Consider the following 20,192-nt stretch of genomic DNA (forward strand, 5'->3'; position numbering starts at 1 on the left):
ATAACTTGTCGATGACATTACTTATTTATATGATTACGTTACAGCTTACGAGTAACTATAATTACATTTTGAACAAATGGACTATTATGATTTACTAACGAATTAATATTATACTGAACTAAATTACCTGTGTGTTTACTATATTTATAAAAATATCGGTTATTAAGCCAACGATGATATTTTTGCATAAGGCCTTTAAGGTTAGATTTGCAGCAAAAGTATTAAGAAATAAGACCGATATTATGTGTTATTCAATACCTATGCTCTAGTTTCTAATTGTCCTAATAAAAATTGGTAAACAATTTACGTAATGAATAATAAGTATTTTTTTTGAGACTTTTGATGAATTAAATAAATATATCAATATCTCACCACATTGCCAAAGAATATGACTACCACGACCAATCCAACGTTCAGAAAAGTTGTATTTAAGTATGTTGTCACTGCCTTCTCTCTAGAATGTGGTGGTGTACCATCTTGCATAAACCACATATTTTGGGTTTTCAGCATTTTATAATAGAGAAAAAGTGATACAACGTCAGTATAGAAACTTAAGAAGCGATAAAAAGGGAAATTGTAAACATGATGACGACCAACGTGTAAATACGGACACGGCACCTGAAGAAGAAGATGAAGAATATTTTCTCCAATAAGACATTTAGCAGCCATAACAAAGAATTTTGTGATGTCACAACTAAGAATTATTATGCAGCTGACTTATAAAATGAAATCTCGAAAACGGTTGAATTTTGAGGTTACTAACTAGTATATTTTTTCTTTGTAAAAATAATGTATCTTTAATATTTTTTAACATAAATAGAGCTAACTTAAAGAGCAAAAAAGTTAAGCGCAAATTTATGCCACACGTATGGCATATGTGGCGTCCTCAGTTATCAGTTACATTAAAGTATGTATAAGATTATAATTTATCCAAGTAAAAAAAATCCAAGTGTAAATTTTTGTCCAAAAATATTTACAAACGTAAAAGTTATAGCGAAAAATAAAATTTTAAATTTCCACTTTAACACCCTATATCTTTCTTAATATCAACATTATATTAAAGCAAGTTGGCTTAAATCGTAATATTTTAAAGTACAAAATCTACGGTTTCTGTTTGTACAATTACTTAAGGACCACCCTGTATATGTATATATATATATATATATATATATATATATATATATATATATATATAGAGAGAGAGAGAGAGAGAGAGAGAGAGAAAAGGAGTACGACCGTCAATCCAAAATAAACTAAGGTACACTCGAAGAGTGGTGGGTTTTTCGGTCAAAGTGGAGAAATAAAAGACAAAGAAGGTGACTATATATATATATACATATATATATATATATATATATATATATATATATATATATATATATATATATATATACATATAGTGCACTAGATCATACTTTATATTTACTTGGATTATATGCAAAAAGTTTATTATTTTAAAAGTTTAATGACTGACTGTAGATGACAATTGATTGGATCCCCGTTGCATGTGGCGGTCAAATTTACTGGTTAATTATAATATGTAGAATTTCCTGTCTATCTAGTATGTGCTCTCGGTCGTAGCACTTTTTAATTACATTTTCGGGGTAAATAATAGAATTTTGCCATATCTGAGGAATAACAGTTTGTGAAACTTCTTTCCACATGTTTAAAGCATCACATTCTTTATAGCCATCTCTACCAGTATGTCGGGTATAATAGTTTTTGGCAATTCCCCATATTAATTCATATTCAATTCCCCATGTTAAATTTCATACTAACAAGTTTATCATTAGTGCTGTAAACAAGTATACATAAATGAAGCCACTAAATATGTGGGTAAAAACTCTTTAAATGATATTAAATTTGATTTTTATTACATATTTGCTGATAAATTTATATGATGTTAACGTTTTAAACAAATTTACTGCATGGCAACGCACGACTCCCTAGAGCACATACACAAGAGCTCATCTCAAAAGCACATGAATGCATTGCTTGAAGCACAGACATTTCCTGAGACTTGGAGGACATGAAAACTGGGGAGAAGTATCTCTCCATATGCCTTCTCCCTTGCATCCGGAAGGTGTACGAGATGATGCTGCGAGGACGGATAGACGACACGATTGAGAGATAAGGAGGCCTATTATAATATATAACCTATTATGATATATAACCTATCCCCGAGACAGTTTGGATTCTGCAAGGGAAAAAACATAATTGACTCACTTTTGAGTGTACTCGAGGTATTGCACAACATTGGGTACGAATAGCGCTGGGCGGATCTACTGCTCTTGTATGTAAGAAATGTATTTAACACTCTGCAGTGGAAAGACATGATCTAGGCATTGGAGAAGAGGAAGGTCCTAGCTACCTGATGGACTTGGTGGCAGAATATCTTTAATGTCCGGGATAAGCTCATATCATCTTGTCAGGTTGAGAAGGGCAGGCTTAACGGCTGGAGTTCTACAGGGTCCGACGCTATGGAACCTGGCATATTGACGGGGTCATGAACTGCGAATACGGCATACGCGCAACATCGTGAAGGACGTTCCACGTGTGCCTCTCCCGAATATAAGGCTGCGCTGGCTAGGGTAATGCCCAACATTGGGGGACCCAAATCACAAAGGAGGAGGCCCTACATGGTGTAGTGCAGTCTGTCGTCCTTGACGCACCAGCTCATGATATGGGAGGAAAGAACGAGATTGTGTTCCTCTGTATGTGTTAACATTAGAAAGGGCACATATCTATGAGAGAAGAGAACATTTGACTACAGCTTTAAGAAAAGAAGAAACCAAAAGATCAATGTTAAGATGACAGGAAGAGAGGAACAGCTCGAAAGATGTTGCCCAGTGGACTGAGATGCTGATCCTAGCCTAAGGGACTGGATGGACTGTGGTTATAGGCGGCTGGATTACATCCTGACTTAACAATTGTGTTTTACATCCTATCTTCATAGGAAAGACAGATACAGACAAATGCCTATACTGCGAATACTCCTACACTGTTACCCACACAATACTGGAAATATGGACAGTGGAGAGAAACAGACTGCATAGAAAAATAGGTATGAACGGTGTGACTGTGAAAGAGATGATCGCGAAGATGACGGTAAGTAAGGAGAGATGGAATAGTGTAAACAATTACATCCATGCAGTCATTAAGAAGAAAGAAGAAGAGAAGCAGCAGTCGGACCAACTACAGAAACTACTTCGAAAGAGTCGTCGTCAGTCTTGCAACGGCCACCCCATTTTCGGAGTACGGTACGTGCAACAGTCGAACTGCTCACAAGCAGGAGAGGGTGGTTTTAGATAGAATAACAGAAAGACATCCGTTTGCATTTCCTCCTTTTTGGAGGAAATGGGCTTGGTTGTACTCCTCTACCACCAATCCAACATACTCCAGCCATCTCTAAGTATGAGTCAACCTGGTACGGTTTTTAAGAAAATTTCCGCACTCAAAAGAAGAAAAACGTATACGATCCCGGCGGACATCAGAAAATTTTCAATTTCTAATTTAATTATTATTAAAAATGCAAAAAGGAAAAGAGTTGTTAACCACAATAAAAATAGCCAAAATTGACTACCTCGGTCACACCATGAGGAACAGTGAGACATATGGGTTGCTGGAATTAATTCTTCAAGGAAAAGTACAAGGAAAACGAAGACCAGGAAGGCGAAGAATTTCCTGGCTGAAAAATCTACGTACGTGGTTTAACACAACAACCACAAATCTTTTCAGAGCCGCAGTTTGCAAAATACAGATTGCCGTGATAGTTGCCAACATCCGAAACGGATAGCACACAAACAAAGAAAAAGAATTTAATTGAGCGGCCACCGTGCTTCAGAGAGCAAGTAAAACCGTCGGTTCCAGTTACGTAACTAGTTGTTAACACTAAAAACAAAACCTGAGCCAGAAGGTTACAAGAAAATGAGATGTATAATACGCCAAGTACGAAGAAAAAAATGTTGATGTATAAGCCATCTTAATATTCTCTCAATAAAGTTTTCTCGTATTTATTTAATCTCTTCAGAATTCTGCCAAGTACTTTATAATAAGTGCTCAGCCGAGCGATGCCCCTATATTCCCGCAAAGAATCGAATATCCTTTTTATACATTTAGAAAACACATATCACATTATTCTACTGGTATCTTCTCGTTTTCCCAAATGTACCCAATTAATTTAGCTACTTTCTTTCCTAATAGATTTCATCATTTCTGCACTTATCCAATCTGCTCTCGGGCTCTTACTGTTATTGAATTATGTCCACTATTTTTCTTTCGGTTGCTCTGTCATGACTCCTTTCTCATTCTAACATCGTTTGTTCGGGTTCTTTCTCTTTTACATTTCAAATGCCATTATATTTTTTCAACTCTGCCATTGTATGGTCAACCTCACGTACTGTATCTGTAGAGTAGGGAGGGCGAGTTAAGTCTCATAGCACTCAGGTCACAGTTGACCCATTGTGCATCCTCCCAGGGAGCTGTCATCCTTAGCTCAGTGTCCAGCCTGACATTTCTAGGAAGGACCTCACGTACAGTATTCCTTCGTTTGATCTCTTATACATACTCTTGCTCTGGTAATCCTTTTTTGTCTTATTCACTTCCTAGTAGAGAGATTTAATTTCTGTTTTCGGAACTTTTCTGCAATATATTGTATTTTTCTTTCATTGTACTGTCTTTTCAGTACTCTGCATCTATAGCCTAGTTTGTTGGCTTTATCATGGATAATATTTGTTTGTCTGGCTTTAGATTTTGTTTTTGCTAGATCTCTACATTCCTTGTTGAACCACATTCCGTTTCTACTTCTGTCTCTCATTCGTGTTTTTGCTACTTCAATTGTATGTGCTTTTCATATTTTTGTCTTACATCTCCATCATTTTGTCTTATATCTCTATAGTATGAAGGATGGAGTAGCAAATACACTTTCTTTTGTCCTCCAACATTTTACCGATAACCCTCCACTATCACACTAAACTACATATTGCTAGTGAAAAAAAAATTTCACAAATTGAACAAGAAATTAAAAAATCATCCAATTAATTAGAAATATTTCAGTTTGCGTACCATTTTTTCTTTAAAAAAAAAAATCAAATCATTACACGTATGTGTGCAATGGTAAATGTAAAATTCTTAATTGTATGTCAAAAAATGCGCAATAACAAAGCAATAAATAAATCATGAATGTGTTGCTTGTGTGAGTCCATTTCAAAAGGTAGAAGAAATAATAAATTAGACTTACTCACAATCAATTTAATTTAACTAATCAGACGACCGGTTTCGCTTTCTACAATATGCAAAGCATCTTCAGGTCACGATACAAAGTTAAATAAATGCTGAAAATAATAAACCCATATTAGGGTGTTGTCTAATAAAGATAAAATAAAGATAGATAATATAAATTACAGTAATTATGCCAATATTACATGTCTGTGGTTTTCCAAAATGAATAAGATGTTTAAGCAGACAAGGTATGTGATGGGTAGCTCTTTCGGGGCGACAGACTCAGTAAAACACAGGTTTGAAGTAAAAATAAATCTATTAATTTAGTATATCTACAATAAATAAAAATAAAAAGGAATTCTACGTTGTATACTTATACAATGAATAAAACTAAAATGAATTCTACGTCCCCGTCTGGATCCCGTGATGAACGTAGTCCTCGGCGAACGTCTATAAAAGAAAAGAAATTAATTAGTACTACTAATAAGAAACGAAATGGGGGAAATCGATCGCGCGCAGATTTATACTCGCTTTCGCTTCAATTCAGCGAAAGCTCCGAATATGCTCGCAAACAAAATATTTAGCTGTGCAGACCCATGGCAATGTTCAATACACAATGCCGACGGGTTCCGCTTGGCTAAGGACAGAGTATAATCCTCAATACGGAAATCTCTCTGTCCCGGTTGATTCTGTGCAGATCCACGGTAATGCTCAATACGCAATACCGATGGGTTCCGCTTGGTTAGGGACAGAGTATGATCCTCAATACGGAACTCTCTCTGTCCAGAATGGCTCGCAGGTTCACTACACCGGCGAGTCAGGGAGCCTAGAGCGCTAGCTACAAGACTGTCCAATTCCGCTATTCACACGCCTTAAATAGCCGTTCTGATTACCACTTCGCCGTCACGTTGTAGAAGTGGATGCGCAAATATTGACACTCCCACGGTTCGAACTGTTAAACGATCAGAGCATCGTTACAGGTAAGACCCACAAATTAGTAAAATAGTCTATTAAACTGTAATGAATTAATAAATAAACAAATAAATAAACATTACTTACATGCCGGTACTCTATTAATTGTTGGTTGAAAGAACATGGTTCAAACTATCTTGTATTGTTGATTGGAGAACTCAAGTCAACTATTGTAATTGTTTAACAGTAAACAGGGAAGTTCTTGAGGAGACAGATTGAATCCAATGAAGTAGAGATAGGTGAAATGTAATTGTTTGTTTGATGAAAGTAATGTTCCATACCATTAAGTTCTTAAAAAGTTATTTATTTTTATTCTGGAGATATATTTATGAAATGTGTGTTATTTATTGAGATTTTTATTTTTGTTTTGGAAGGTGACAGTTGTAAGACAATGAATAAGAATAGATGTACAAATTGTGTGGGTGTGCAATTAGATTAGCTTGTAATTATCAAATTTCTTTGATAGAGTTATCTTGTAATATGTGGCAAATGGATGTAAAGTTCAATAATTGTAATATATCTTCTATGATAACTAACTCAGCTTAGTCAAAGTTACAGTACAAACTTAAGTGATTATTTGGTAATTAAATTAAATATAAATATAAATATGTACATTTGTAATCAAAATGTATAACAAAATTACAAACTTTCTTTGAAATAATTGTTGGTGTAAGTTATCTGTCATAGTGTGTATAAATATTTTCAAATATTTATTCCAGTTCTGATATGTTAATATGGAATTTAAATAATAAGCAAATAAACTATTGATGATAAAATAATTGATAAATTAAAGAAATTGACTGAATTATTAAGCATTCAATAGTTAGTTGGTAATTTTAATATCTGACAGTTGGGACCGGAAATTGGTTATACCAACAGGTAAAAGGTTCTCTATTTAAACCGGTGTAAAGCAAAATTATTCTTATTTCAATTTTCTGTACCATGAGCAGAAATATCCTCACACCGACATGAACAATGGTGAGTTTGTATAATAATTTCTGTAACACTTTAACAATTTCAAATTTATAGCGATTTATAGTGAAAATATAATATTTCTATTTGAAAATGTAGATTTGTATATTATTAGGAATAACAAAGATCTATTTAATTAATACTGCTAGTCTGAACGACTTTACAATGTTATTTTGGGAACAATCAAACCACGTACCCAAAATAAATAGAGAACCTTTTACCTGTTGGTATAACCAATTTCCGGTCCCAACTGTCAGATATTAAAATTACCAACTAACTATTGAATGCTTAATAATTCAGTCAATTTCTTTAATTTATCAATTATTTTATCATCAATAGTTTATTTGCTTATTATTTAAATTCCATATTAACATATCAGAACTGGAATAAATATTTGAAAATATTTATACACACTATGACAGATAACTTACACCAACAATTATTTCAAAGAAAGTTTGTAATTTTGTTATACATTTTGATTACAAATGTACATATTTATATTTATATTTAATTTAATTACCAAATAATCACTTAAGTTTGTACTGCAACTTTGACTAAGCTGAGTTAGTTATCATAGAAGATATATTACAAGTATTGAACTTTACATCCATTTGCCACATATTACAAGATAACTCTATCAAAGAAATTTGATAATTACAAGCTAATCTAATTGCACACCCACACAATTTGTACATCTATTCTTATTCATTGTCTTACAACTGTCACCTTCCAAAACAAAAATAAAAATCTCAATAAATAACACACATTTCATAAATATATCTCCAGAATAAAAATAAATAACTTTTTAAGAACTTAATGGTATGGAACATTACTTTCATCAAACAAACAATTACATTTCACCTATCTCTACTTCATTGGATTCAATCTGTCTCCTCAAGAACTTCCCTGTTTACTGTTAAACAATTACAATAGTTGACTTGAGTTTTCCAATCAACAATACAAGATAGTTTGAACCATGTTCTTTCAACCAACAATTAATAGAGTACCGGCATGTAAGTAATGTTTATTTATTTGTTTATTTATTAATTCATTACAGTTTAATAGACTATTTTACCAATTTGTGGGTCTTACCTTGTCTGCTTAAACATCTTATTATCTATCTTTATTTTATCTTTATTAGACAACACCCTAATATGGGTTTATTATTTTCAGCATTTATTTAACTTTGTATCGTGACCTGAAGATGCTTTGCATATTGTAGAAAGCGAAACCGGTCGTCTGATTAGTTAAATTAAATTGATTGTGAGTAAGTCTAATTTATTATTTCTTCTACCTTTTCAATAAATAAATCTTTAGTTTATAAGAAAAACTTCAACACACCGTATCTCGGAAACGAAGATTTGCGGACATACTTTATATAGCAAACTGTAATTATTTTTTCTTGTACAATTACCCCTTGAAGTTACCCACCCTGTATATATGACGGCATATTATGCATTATAGAAAGCCTGAATGCCTATCATACATATCGAATAAAGATAGTTGTCATGCTATAAGTAAAGTAAGTTTTGTGGTAAAGCTGAATATAAGATTATTTTAACGTTAATATGTTATACAGCAGTTTCCCACAGTTCACATTCAACGAATAAATGTTTATAATCACGAAAATATGAATTCCACATATTCACTGTCACCCTCATTTGCAACTTATATCATACTGTATGCGTGTCAAGTACATAGCCGCTTACCTCTCGCCGCTGGCAACAATATTTTCTTCTCTTTTAGGTTTGGGAGACTGGTATTGACGTGTTTAACCGAAAGCCGCGAAAAGGTATTTCCTACCTTCAAGAACAAGGTTTACTGGGCCCTAGTCAAGAAGACGTGGCCAAGTTTCTGCATAACGACGAACGTCTAGACAAGACGTTTATCGGGGAGTTTTTAGGCGACAACGACGAATTTAGCAAACAGTGCATGTATACTTACGTGGATCAAATGAATTTTACCAACATGGACTTTGTTGCTGCTCTTAGACATTTCTTAGATGGATTCAGGTAAGAGTTTTGATATTGCGTTTTATGTGAGACAATGAAGCAATAAACTACACAGTTTTTGCAGTTGGATGGATCTTTTTGCATTCGATTCATCAGAACGTTAGGAAATTTTGCGAACTAAAGTGATGATGTCGAAATGAAAATTGCATTATGGAACCAGGAAAATACATTTTCCAAAGTACATTTCGAAGTGATGAAACATAATAAATTTGTAATTCGGAATTAATTTAAGGAAATGGCTTCAATATCGGGGTTAACTAGGGGTGTTTTTTGGAATGCTGAATACGAATATCATGATGGCGATAGTGTTCGAGGTACCTGGTGCCCAGATTTGATACAAAATCAGTGCAAAGTCGTTATTCAGTTTTTTTTTTTAGTCGCTGATCACGTATATCATGACAGCGATGGTCTCCGAGACACCGGTTGCCCAAGATGGGCCTCGTCTCGGGAAGTTTTGTGGAAATTCGATAAAAAATCAGTGCAAACTCGTGACTCGGAGGTTAATGGGATCGAACATGAATATCATGTCGACGATAGTTTCTGTGGCCCCTGTGGCTTAAGAAGGGACTTGTCTCGTGCAGTTTTATGGAAATCTGCTATAAAATCAGTTCGTTCTGTACATCAGGTGCATCGAAGACCATCGTCGTCATGATATTCGTGTTCAACGACCTCTAAACCCTCCCGAGTAATGACTTTGCACCGGTTTTGTATAGAATTTCCACAAAACTCTAGGATATGAGGCCCGTCCTGTGAATCAAGTGCATCGGAGACTATAATAGTCATGATATTTGTGATCAGCGACACCAAAAACCCCCGATTAACCAGTTTCCACTGATTTTGTATCGAATTTTCATAAATTTCGAGACGATGCCCATCCTTTTGCCTCGGAGACTATCGCCGTCATGATATTCGTATTCAGCAACCCCAAAACAACCGAGTAGTGATATTGAACTTATTTCTGTCAATTATTTCCCCATTACAAATTTATTATTTTTCATCACTTTGAAATGCACTTTGGAACCCCTTTACTTCACAAAATTTCCGAATGCTCTTACGAATCGAATGGAATAAGTTTCATTGAGATGAAAAATTGTTAGGTTTTGGGTTTTTTACTGCTTCACTGTCTCGCCCATTTAGTTTTATTAGAACCCATTTGCGATGTAATACACTAGATTTTTTTTTATTTATTCCATAATCATCACTACGATAATGATTATTACAATTACAATCTGGTCATAAGTGACCAATGAGCAATTTTAATTTAACCTAAATTACTACTGTTCCTTAAAATTAAGAGCTTACCCTATAGTGTCTCTTATCTTAAACAACAAGATAGTGCACTACTCCGACATGCACACGCGCACAAGCACTATGCTCTGCTTTTTACTATCACTCAAACTAGTTCAAAAGGCTTTGTCCTCTTCAATCTTCTAGTTTGCCCACTAGTATCGAGGAGCTGGATTGCCTCAATATTCTCGTGCCTATGAAATCATTGCTTGTGACTTCCTGCCATCTTCTGGATGATTATGTCCACAGTTTCCATTCCTAGGTCCTTATGGAGGTCACTGTTTGGCACATACCAAGGAGCATCTACAATATTTCTCAGTATTTTATTCTGGAATCTTTGTATTATTGTTATATTACTTGATCTAGTACACCCCCATCTTTGGGCGTCCATAAGTCCATACAGGTGTCAATATTTTGTAAAGTAATAACTTATTGTGCATCGACAATGTGGAGTTTCTTCCAACTAGCCAATATATTTTTTTTTACCTTATATTTAGTTCTTCCCTTTTTTTCTTTACGTTAGCCTTCCAAGTATGTGATGTACGACTTATAACGCTGATTTACCTACCCAGCGATTTAAAACATTCTGAAAGTATATCCTACATATTATGACAAATAATGATGAATAAACACATGTTGCATAAACCCCAAGTCACTTTTTGATTACTTATTCTTTTGATCACTTACTGTCTGATCATAAACAGATTTTAGTTCCAAAATTAACCGATGTCATTCAATAACTTTTGTTTCAGGTTGCCAGGTGAAGCGCAAAAGATCGATAGGCTGATGGAGAAATTCGCCAGTAGATACTGTGAATGCAACCCCAACAATGGTCTATTTGCAACTGCAGATACAGCTTACGTCCTTGGTTTTTCTATAATTATGCTCACGACTGATCTACACTCGCCTCAAGTCAAAAACAAAATGACCAAAGAGCAATATATCAAACTGAACAGAGGAAATACCGAGAGTAAAGACGTACCCGAAGAATACCTCTCTCAAATATACGATGAAATATCGGGACATGAGATCAAAATGAAAAATCCGGTTAACAAACCCGGCAAGCAACAGATCAACAGTGAAAAGAGAAGAAAAATTCTTTTTAATATGGAGATGGAGGCGATTTCCACTGCCGCTAAGAATCTTATGGAATCTGTTTCACATGTCCAAGCACCATTTACTCTAGCCAAACATCTTGAACACGTGAGACCCATGTTTAAGATGGCTTGGACCTCGTTTTTGGCTGCTTTTAGTGTTGGATTACAAGATTGTGATGACCCTGAAGTTGCCGCTTTGTGCCTGGATGGAATAAGGTAATTAATACAATAAGTTTTAAGTCGTCTCTTTTCATTGCCTCATCTAGTTCTAGCTTGCTGCAGTTATTCGCTATTGTTTGTTAAATAATTTGTAATATGATACTAAACATTTATATAGCTATTATTTCTCTTGTATCCATTTTTAACATTTCCCTTACAGTGCTGCATTATTATTATTATTTATATTTATTATATCGCTTTTCGAAAGAAATGGAACATAATTTTTACAGTCTGCAAAAGGAAATATGGCGCTGCATAAGAGGTCAAAGAATGGAGGTATACGAACCAATAGAACCAAAACACATAGAAAAGGATACGTGGATTGACTACCTAAAAAGCTATATGCAGAGGAAGAACAAACAACGCTAAAACCGGAATCGCCAGAAATTAAAACAAATGAACAACTTAATATACTTAAATGAACAGGAAGTTCGGAAAATACTTGAAAACCTTAAGAACAGAAAAGCAGCAGGTAAAGCTGGGATACCAAACGAATTACTGAAATATTGTGGAGCAGCCATGACAGAACAATTAACAACATTAATTAATAAAATTATAAAACAATAAAATACAGGAAAAATGGAGAACGAGCGACTAATTCTACTATTCAAAAAGGAGATAAAAACAACCAGAAAACTATAGAGGTATAAACTTATTAAATACTACGCTAAACAACTAAAATTTTCCAAGTGCTAATAAACCAAAGGATAAGTTTAGCAGATGAACAACAGGGTTTTCGTAGTGAAAGATCGTGTACAGATGCAATATTCGTTATAAATCAAATTACTGAGAAATCACTAGAGTATAATAAACCAGCATTTCTGTGTCTAATTGACCCAAAGAAAGCGTTGACAGAGTAAGACTCAAAGATATAATCCATCTTCTGTATAATTGAGAAATTATACAGAAAGTAGAAAAGAAAGTAGACTGGCAGGATGCCTTAATAACACTATATGGCGAAACAGACACATTAACACTGATATGAAGTCAAGAATTTATAAAGCCAGTGTAATATCAAAAATGACATATGCCTCAGAAACAAGTCCCGACACATCCACAACGTAAAGGCTACTGGAAACGGCAGAGATGACAGTACTGAAAAGAATTACAGGAAATACACTGACAGATCGAAAGAGAAGTGAAGACATTAGAAGAAAATGTAACGTACAGTGTATAAATAAATGGACACAAAATAGAAAAAAAGAATAGAATAACCACATAAGCAGAATGGAGGAGACCCGTGTCGTCAAAATAGCAAGAGATAAATCACCAATCGGCAGAAGAAGTATCGGATGACCGCGCAAAATATGGAGTGACAACCTTTCATAGAGGTATTAATCCGCTATTGAACCAGCAGAATTGCTTATAAAGAGAAAAAAGAGGAAGAAGATATTTATTATATTTATACAATTATAATATTAAATAATTACGTTTGGTAAATTGTTTAAAAACCAATCTTTGTATCTTTGAGCGTCTATTTCTCACTACTCACATCTTTCCCCATTATTGTTGATACTTGGATCCCCATATCATCTAACTACTTTATCATTATCCCAAATTTACACTTTTCCATTTAGTCACCTGCGACAATAAGTTTTGTTTACTTTTTATTGAGTCCAATTCTTGCTCTAATAGCAGAGATAGAATTCATATTTTTCTCTGACAAAACCGTCTTCTATTGACTGACTCACATATAGAAAAGATTACCGTTTCTGTTATGTATAATATCTATGATATTATAAATACTGAATATCAACAAGATGTTTATAGTATTGGCTTTTTACGAGCATTGATACATTTGCGCTCCATCTCTACGATTTTTCTACACCGGACCATATGTGAGTGTAGGAACCTAAAGTCTACACCTTAGCCTGTTTTTTAGTTTCTGCCAAGGTTAAGACTATATCCATCTTATATCGTTCGATTTTCTTTACAACTTCTTTTGTTTGTGTCGATATTCCCTGAATGTTCCTTCTTCTTCTTCGCGTGCCATATAAGAATTATCCGACGTTGGCCGTCACCATTGCGAAGGCTTCTCGATCTTATGACCTCATCAACTCAACCAAGAAACTTAATTTCTTCCTACACCTCTACGGCCCTTTATTTTGCCTTTAAGAATATTTTATATCGACTTCCCCTTACTATATGTCCCAGATAAGACATTTTTCGATGTTTAACAGTCTTTAGCAGTTCTCTATCTTTGTGACGCTCCTTAGTACTTCTTCATTAGTTTTCCTTACTGTCCAAGCTATCTTCAGCATTCGTCTATGAACCCACATTTCCAATGCTTCAACTTTGTTCATGATCAATACTTTTAGCGTCCACACTTCTGCACTATACATAAGTACGGACCAAACATAGCATAGCACATCATTCTTTGTCTTAGTTCTAATCTCTAAAATAGTTTTCTTCTTCTTCTCGTGCCACTCCTAGCGGAGATTGGAAATCATCATGGCCACTGCGACTTTGTTAGCAGCGCGCCTAAAAAGTTCAATCGAACTACACCCGAACCATTCACGTAGATTACGAAGCCACGATATTTTTCTTCTTCCCACACTTCTTTTGCCCTTAATTTTGCTCTGCATGATATTTCTTAAAAGTTCGTACTTTTCACCTCTCACAATGTGCCCCAAGTATTCCATCTTTCTAGTTTTTATCTCATTTAGAATTTCGCATCTTTTGTCTAAAGTTTGGAGTACTTGCGTGTTAGTGACGCGGTCCATCCATGATATTCTGAGAATGCGCCTATAGCACCACATCTCGAAAGCTTCGATGTTTTTTGTGGTCAACTGTTTTAGTGTCCAAGCCTCTACTCCATACAACAGGGTAGAAAAGACATAACACCGCAGCATTCGTATTCGTAACTTTATATTGATATCACGATTGCAAAAGAGTTTGCGCATTCTATTAAAGACTGATCTAGCGATTTCTATTCTACATCTAATCTCTTTTGTTTGATCAGTATCGTCTGTGATCCAAGCACCTAGATATTTATAACAGGACACACGCTCAATCGTTGTATTGTCTATTACAAGATTAGCTCTGATGTTCTTTGATTTCGTGATTACCATAAATTTAGTTTTTTTCAAATTAATTTTCAAGCCGTAACTGTTACAGTATATATTGAGACTTTGAACGAGATGTTGTAGTTCTACTAGCGTTCCCGTTAGGAGAACCGTATCGTCAGCATACCTTATATTGTTGATCGTCTCACCATTTATTATCAGATATAAAATAGTTTTAGTCATTGCTATTCTACGTTTTATTTCTATGTCTGGATCTAGTTGGTCCGTTATCACAGACTAAACACTAAAAATTTGGTTTTGTTCGAGTTTATTTTAATGCCCATTTCCTCTCCTACCTCGTGAATACGATCAAGCAGAATTTGAAGACTATTATCTGATAGAATTACTGTATCGTCAGCATATCTAATCACATTAAGTAGTTCCCCGTTGATTTTTATTCCATATGGTTGTCTCTCAAGTGCCTTTTTAAATAATTGATCCGAGTAAACATTGAAGAATGTTGGCGACAAAATGCAACCTTGTCTGACTCCTCGTTACATAGAGATTTCATCGATGTAGTTATCTCCAATTTTTACAATAGCTGTTTGATTCCAGTACAAATTTTTAATGACACGAATATCCTTGTCATCTATTCCGATATTTTTCAGTATTTGCATTAATTTTACATGCTGTACTTTATCGAATGCCGTTGACGAGACATGCAAATACATATTTTCGTTGGTCACGGCATTTTTGTAATAGGATGTTAAGCGCAAAAAGTGCCTCCCTGGTTCCCATAGCATTTCTAAAACCAAATTGGGTATCTTCAAGATCTTCTTCGCATTTGCGTCTAATTCTGTTGTGAAGTATTCTTAGGAAAATTTTAAGAGTGTGCCTCATTAGGCTAATTAATCGATATTCTGAGCATTTTCTCGCATTGTGTTTTTTAGGTATTGCGACAAACATGGATTTGAGCCAATCTGTGGGAATCACTCAGGTGTTATATATTAAATTAAAAAGTCTTACTACTACTTTTATGTTATCATTCTCTATTAGTTTCAGCAACTCAGTTGGTGTATCATCTGGACCACAAGCGTTTCTAATGTTAGCATTATTTATAGCGTGCTCTACCTCGCATTTCATAATTTCTGGGCCGTCAGTACAATTTTGGTAGAATTCGGCAATATGATTCCTGTCATCTTCAAACAACTCTGATATATACAGCTGCCATTCTTTTCTTATTTCGTGCTCATTTACAATAATTTTGTCATTATTGCCTATGAGTACAGAGGGAACTCGCTTGTTAAATATGTTACTCATTTCGTTTAGTTCTTTGTGCACATTAAATAAGTCGTGTTTAGATATTACATCCTCCATTTTGTCGCACCGTTCTCTCATCCATTTTCTTTGGTTCTAATTTAATCTCCTTTTTCATTCTTCTCTGCAGGTGTCTATATTCTGTTTCATTAGATTTTTATCAGTAGACGTTGTACCATTAATTTCAAGATGTCGTCTGTCATCCATTTATTTTTCTTGATTAAGTTTTTTCTATAATCATTGTTTGTGGAGATTTCGTTAACTTGGTTTTTAAATTCACTCCATAGTTTTTCTGGACCTTCTAGTCATTTTCCGATGTATTTATTCTAATGTTAAATTCTTTTTTAATAATATGTTTTATGTTTATATCGTCAAAGTTAAGTACTTTGGTTTTTGTCGCTGAATTCGTTTTAACCTTAGTTTAATATCTGCTACAAGTGGTTGATGATCAGATCCAATATCTGCCCCAGGAAATGTAGTGACTTTTTTGCCGGCATTTCGGAAACGCTCATTTACAAGTATATAGTCTATTTGATTTCTTGAAGACTCAGGGTTGTTGTCATCATCAAATGGGGCTTTCCAAGTGTATAGTCGTCGCTTGGGTAGTTTATACCAGGTGAACAAGCTGTAAATTCTATAAGAGAAACACTCGCTCATAAATGTTTATTTAGGTGCTGGTATTATTTTTATGCGAAAATAAGTTATATGTAAATTTATCAATTAATATAAATACTGTGTGTGTATGCAATCAAATTACGGTACCTGTGATGTTGATGTAACACTTCTTCTTCTTCCACGGTGCACTGGGGTTGACTCAGATGGGACAGAATCTTCTTAAAGCCGCGTCGTCAGGTTTACACAAAAAAATACTGAAGTGTTTAGCGCGCTGATTTATACAAGACTAAGATTGAGGTGCGTAGCGTGTCGTCTTGTAGCGTTGTAGCTTCGCTCCCTTCAGACTGTTAGGGGGCGGACTGTACAGGTCCGTATTAATTCACGATTATAAGACATACACACACGTTAATTAAAGAATTAAATATAAAAATAAAATAATAAAAATTATTAATAAAAACTAAGAATATGTGTGGAGGGACGTAACACCAGGTGTTTGCAATGAATGTTCCGCTTTCTTGATTTCATAAGCCTTTTTCTTGCTTTTTATTAGATCCGTCCTGCATCCAAGGTTTGCTGCTAACAGTCTTTTGTAAAGTTAGTTTTTTATGAGCGATGAGCAAAATACCTTGGAAGACGTGAGGATAGGATTTGCTGGCAGAGCTGAGGTCTATTCCAGGAACTCCTAACTTTATAGCTAGGCAACAGTGGAAAGTCGTCTGCAAGACCCCTTATCAGGGTTATCCACCTGGTTGCTTTCTTCTTGGCGCATTTTTGTTCCACGGGAAGCCAGGAGATTATGGTCACGCTAGCAGCAGGAGAAGACCAAGAAAATCTGGGTGGCTGCTGATATACGGAATTCGCAGTTTCTCCGCCAAGCCCTCGATCTATGGTGTTCCACCACTGGTTTGAAGAGAATTTCTTCTGTGGCTCCCATGACAGCCAATTAAAGCAAACCCCCACATCGGTAGACACCTCCTCAAGCCATACTTACCGATACGGTATACACAGAGAAAACGTCTTTCTCACCCTTCTTCCTGTTACAGTCGTCCTTAGCTTCTACTCAGTCGCGCTTACCTCACAGAATCAGCTACAATGACCAAGTATAAAACAGTTTTGAGGTGATTGTTCGGCAGTAAAATCAATAATCCTGCACCCATCTTCGGGTTCCATTCTCGCTCAACTCCTATCTGACCACTCCTTAGCTTGTCTGTCGTTCTCGCGTTACAACTGCGATCAAAACAGACCTGAGATACTACATTATCCATTATCAGTGATTGTAATGGTTCCTGATATTTTTGTAGTATGTATTTTTTACATAATTTACCATAATTTTTATATCTTACAATTAGTATAAAAAAATTAAATATTGAGTGCTTTTGTACTGTTATTAGCATAAGGGGTAGTTTGTAAGAAGGCTTTACTAACTTCTTTTGCCGTTTGAGTAGACCAGCTGAATGTTTGGTTGACCGTAACACCTTCATCATAAGATCAGATCATAAGAAACTTCCTGTACCGATTTCAGAGGAACTCCGTTTAAAAAATATTTTATATGTGGATTATTATATCAACATTGAACGACACAACACTTACGCATATTTATTGGACTAGCCCATTTTATGCCCCATTCTGATAGCTGGTTAAGGTCACTCTGAAGAGTATTAAAGATATCGGGACAGTAATATAACTTTAAATCGTCGGCAAATAAAACCGATTTTGACTGCCATCTACACGTTAAATTAGATCCGTACAGCTAAAACAGAATAGGCCCTAATATTGATTCCTGAAGCACACTACTGACACGTGGAGCACTGCAGTCATTTTCCAGTTTGACCGAAAAAGGTCTTTCAGAGAGGAAGTTTTATAACCACAAATGTTAACTGGTTTGTCAATCTGTGTCTCGTCTTCTGCTTTTATGTGTCATTGGTATCTTCTTTTATTTTTTGTTTATTAGTAGTAATGCCATATCTCTTTTTTATTTTTGTTCTATTACGTATTTTGCTTTGATCATGTTTTGAAGATTTCTTTATATTCTTCAATGCTTTTGCCAATGGTCAATTTCTGGTAGCTAATAAGTTTACAAATTCATCATCATTCTCTTGGCTTTTATCCTCCCTATGCGGGGTCGGCTTCTCTAATTACATTTCTCAATAAGTGTCTGTCTTGGGTCTTATCAATATTAATACCCTTTACCGACATGTCCTGCCTAAGAGTCTCCCTCAGGTCTTTTTTGGTCTTCTTCTCCTACTACTTCCAGGAACCCGCAGATCAGCAATTCTTCGTATTGTTATAAATATTGTTATAAGTTTACAAATTATCTAATCGAAATACTTTTTTAACTTAAAAACACTACTGAATGGTTATAAAGATTTTAAGCTGCTTTATTTTCCCCGTTTAAAAACTCTTAATCGAAAAACAACTGAATCTCTTAAATGAATATTTTTATTGCAGATGTGCCATAAGAATAGTATGTATATTCCACATGACATTAGAACGGGACGCCTATGTACAAGCTTTGGCGAGGTTTACTCTTTTGACTGCAAACTCCCCAATAATGGATATGAAAGCAAAAAATATAGACACTATTAAAACATTAATCATGGTAGCACATACGGATGGAAACTATTTAGGATCTAGTTGGTTGGATATCTTGAAGTGTATATCACAGTTGGAATTGGCTCAACTCATTGGGACTGGAGTCAGGCCGGAGTTTTTATCAGGTAAATTAAAAAATTGGTTCAATATTAATTGATTACACTGCTCTACATTTTTTTTAATGTATCTCATATTTTCTTTAAGTATTAGGATATAAAACAAAAATGTTTTATCATATGACAGACAATTAAGACTATTAAGGTTGGAATGATGTATTAGTAAAATCCATACATTATCTGTGTCAATCTATAACATTAATTTATATTTACAGTATCTCAGTATGGCTTTCGTAGGAATAAAAGAAATATGGATTCTGTTTCATAATTAATGAATGATATTCAGTTATCCTATTCAAATAATAATTGTCTTCTTCTTCTTCTTCCTTCTTGTATGTAGGCTTCAAAACCTGTTTCTTCTTCAATATTAGCCTCCTAAATTGTTTAAATTATCGCATCATCTTTTTCTTAGTCTGCCAATACTTCTTCGTCCATTTGGTGACTTATCTCGTGCTATTCGTATTATCCTATCCTCTGCCATTCCACTGATGTGTTCGTTCTACTTCAGTTTCCGTTTTGTCACCCATCCATTTATGTCTGCTCTATTGCATGCTCTTCTTATGTTTTCGCTTCTCTCCATATCAAGCAGACTCTTTCCTGATATTCGCGGAAGTATTTTCATCTCTGTTGTTTCTAGTAGTCGTCTCGTTTTAGATGTGTCAGGTCTTGTCTCCACCGTGTATGTTAATATTGGTCTAATTGCTGCTTTATAGATTCTTATTTTTGAGTCTTGTCTTAGGTGTTTGTTCTTTCAGATTGTGTCATTAA

The 20,192-nt window shown here is 34.8% G+C and overlaps 1 protein-coding gene across 3 annotated transcripts in view; it reads left to right on the top strand.

The window, feature by feature from the left end:
• Positions 1–20,192, top strand: part of Sec71 (ADP ribosylation factor guanine nucleotide exchange factor Sec71) — a 174,557-nt gene that overhangs the window by 69,463 nt on the left and 84,902 nt on the right. For all 3 annotated transcript variants that reach the window (XM_072543518.1, XM_072543516.1, XM_072543517.1), the window contains 3 exons: positions 8,911–9,176; positions 11,216–11,776; positions 19,165–19,433. In XM_072543518.1, coding sequence (XP_072399619.1) covers positions 8,911–9,176; positions 11,216–11,776; positions 19,165–19,433 — 1,096 coding nt within the window. The remainder of the gene's footprint in view (positions 1–8,910; positions 9,177–11,215; positions 11,777–19,164; positions 19,434–20,192) is intronic.

The sequence above is a fragment of the Diabrotica undecimpunctata genome, chromosome 9 (genome assembly GCF_040954645.1).
Source record: "Diabrotica undecimpunctata isolate CICGRU chromosome 9, icDiaUnde3, whole genome shotgun sequence".
NCBI lineage: Eukaryota > Metazoa > Arthropoda > Insecta > Coleoptera > Chrysomelidae > Diabrotica > Diabrotica undecimpunctata.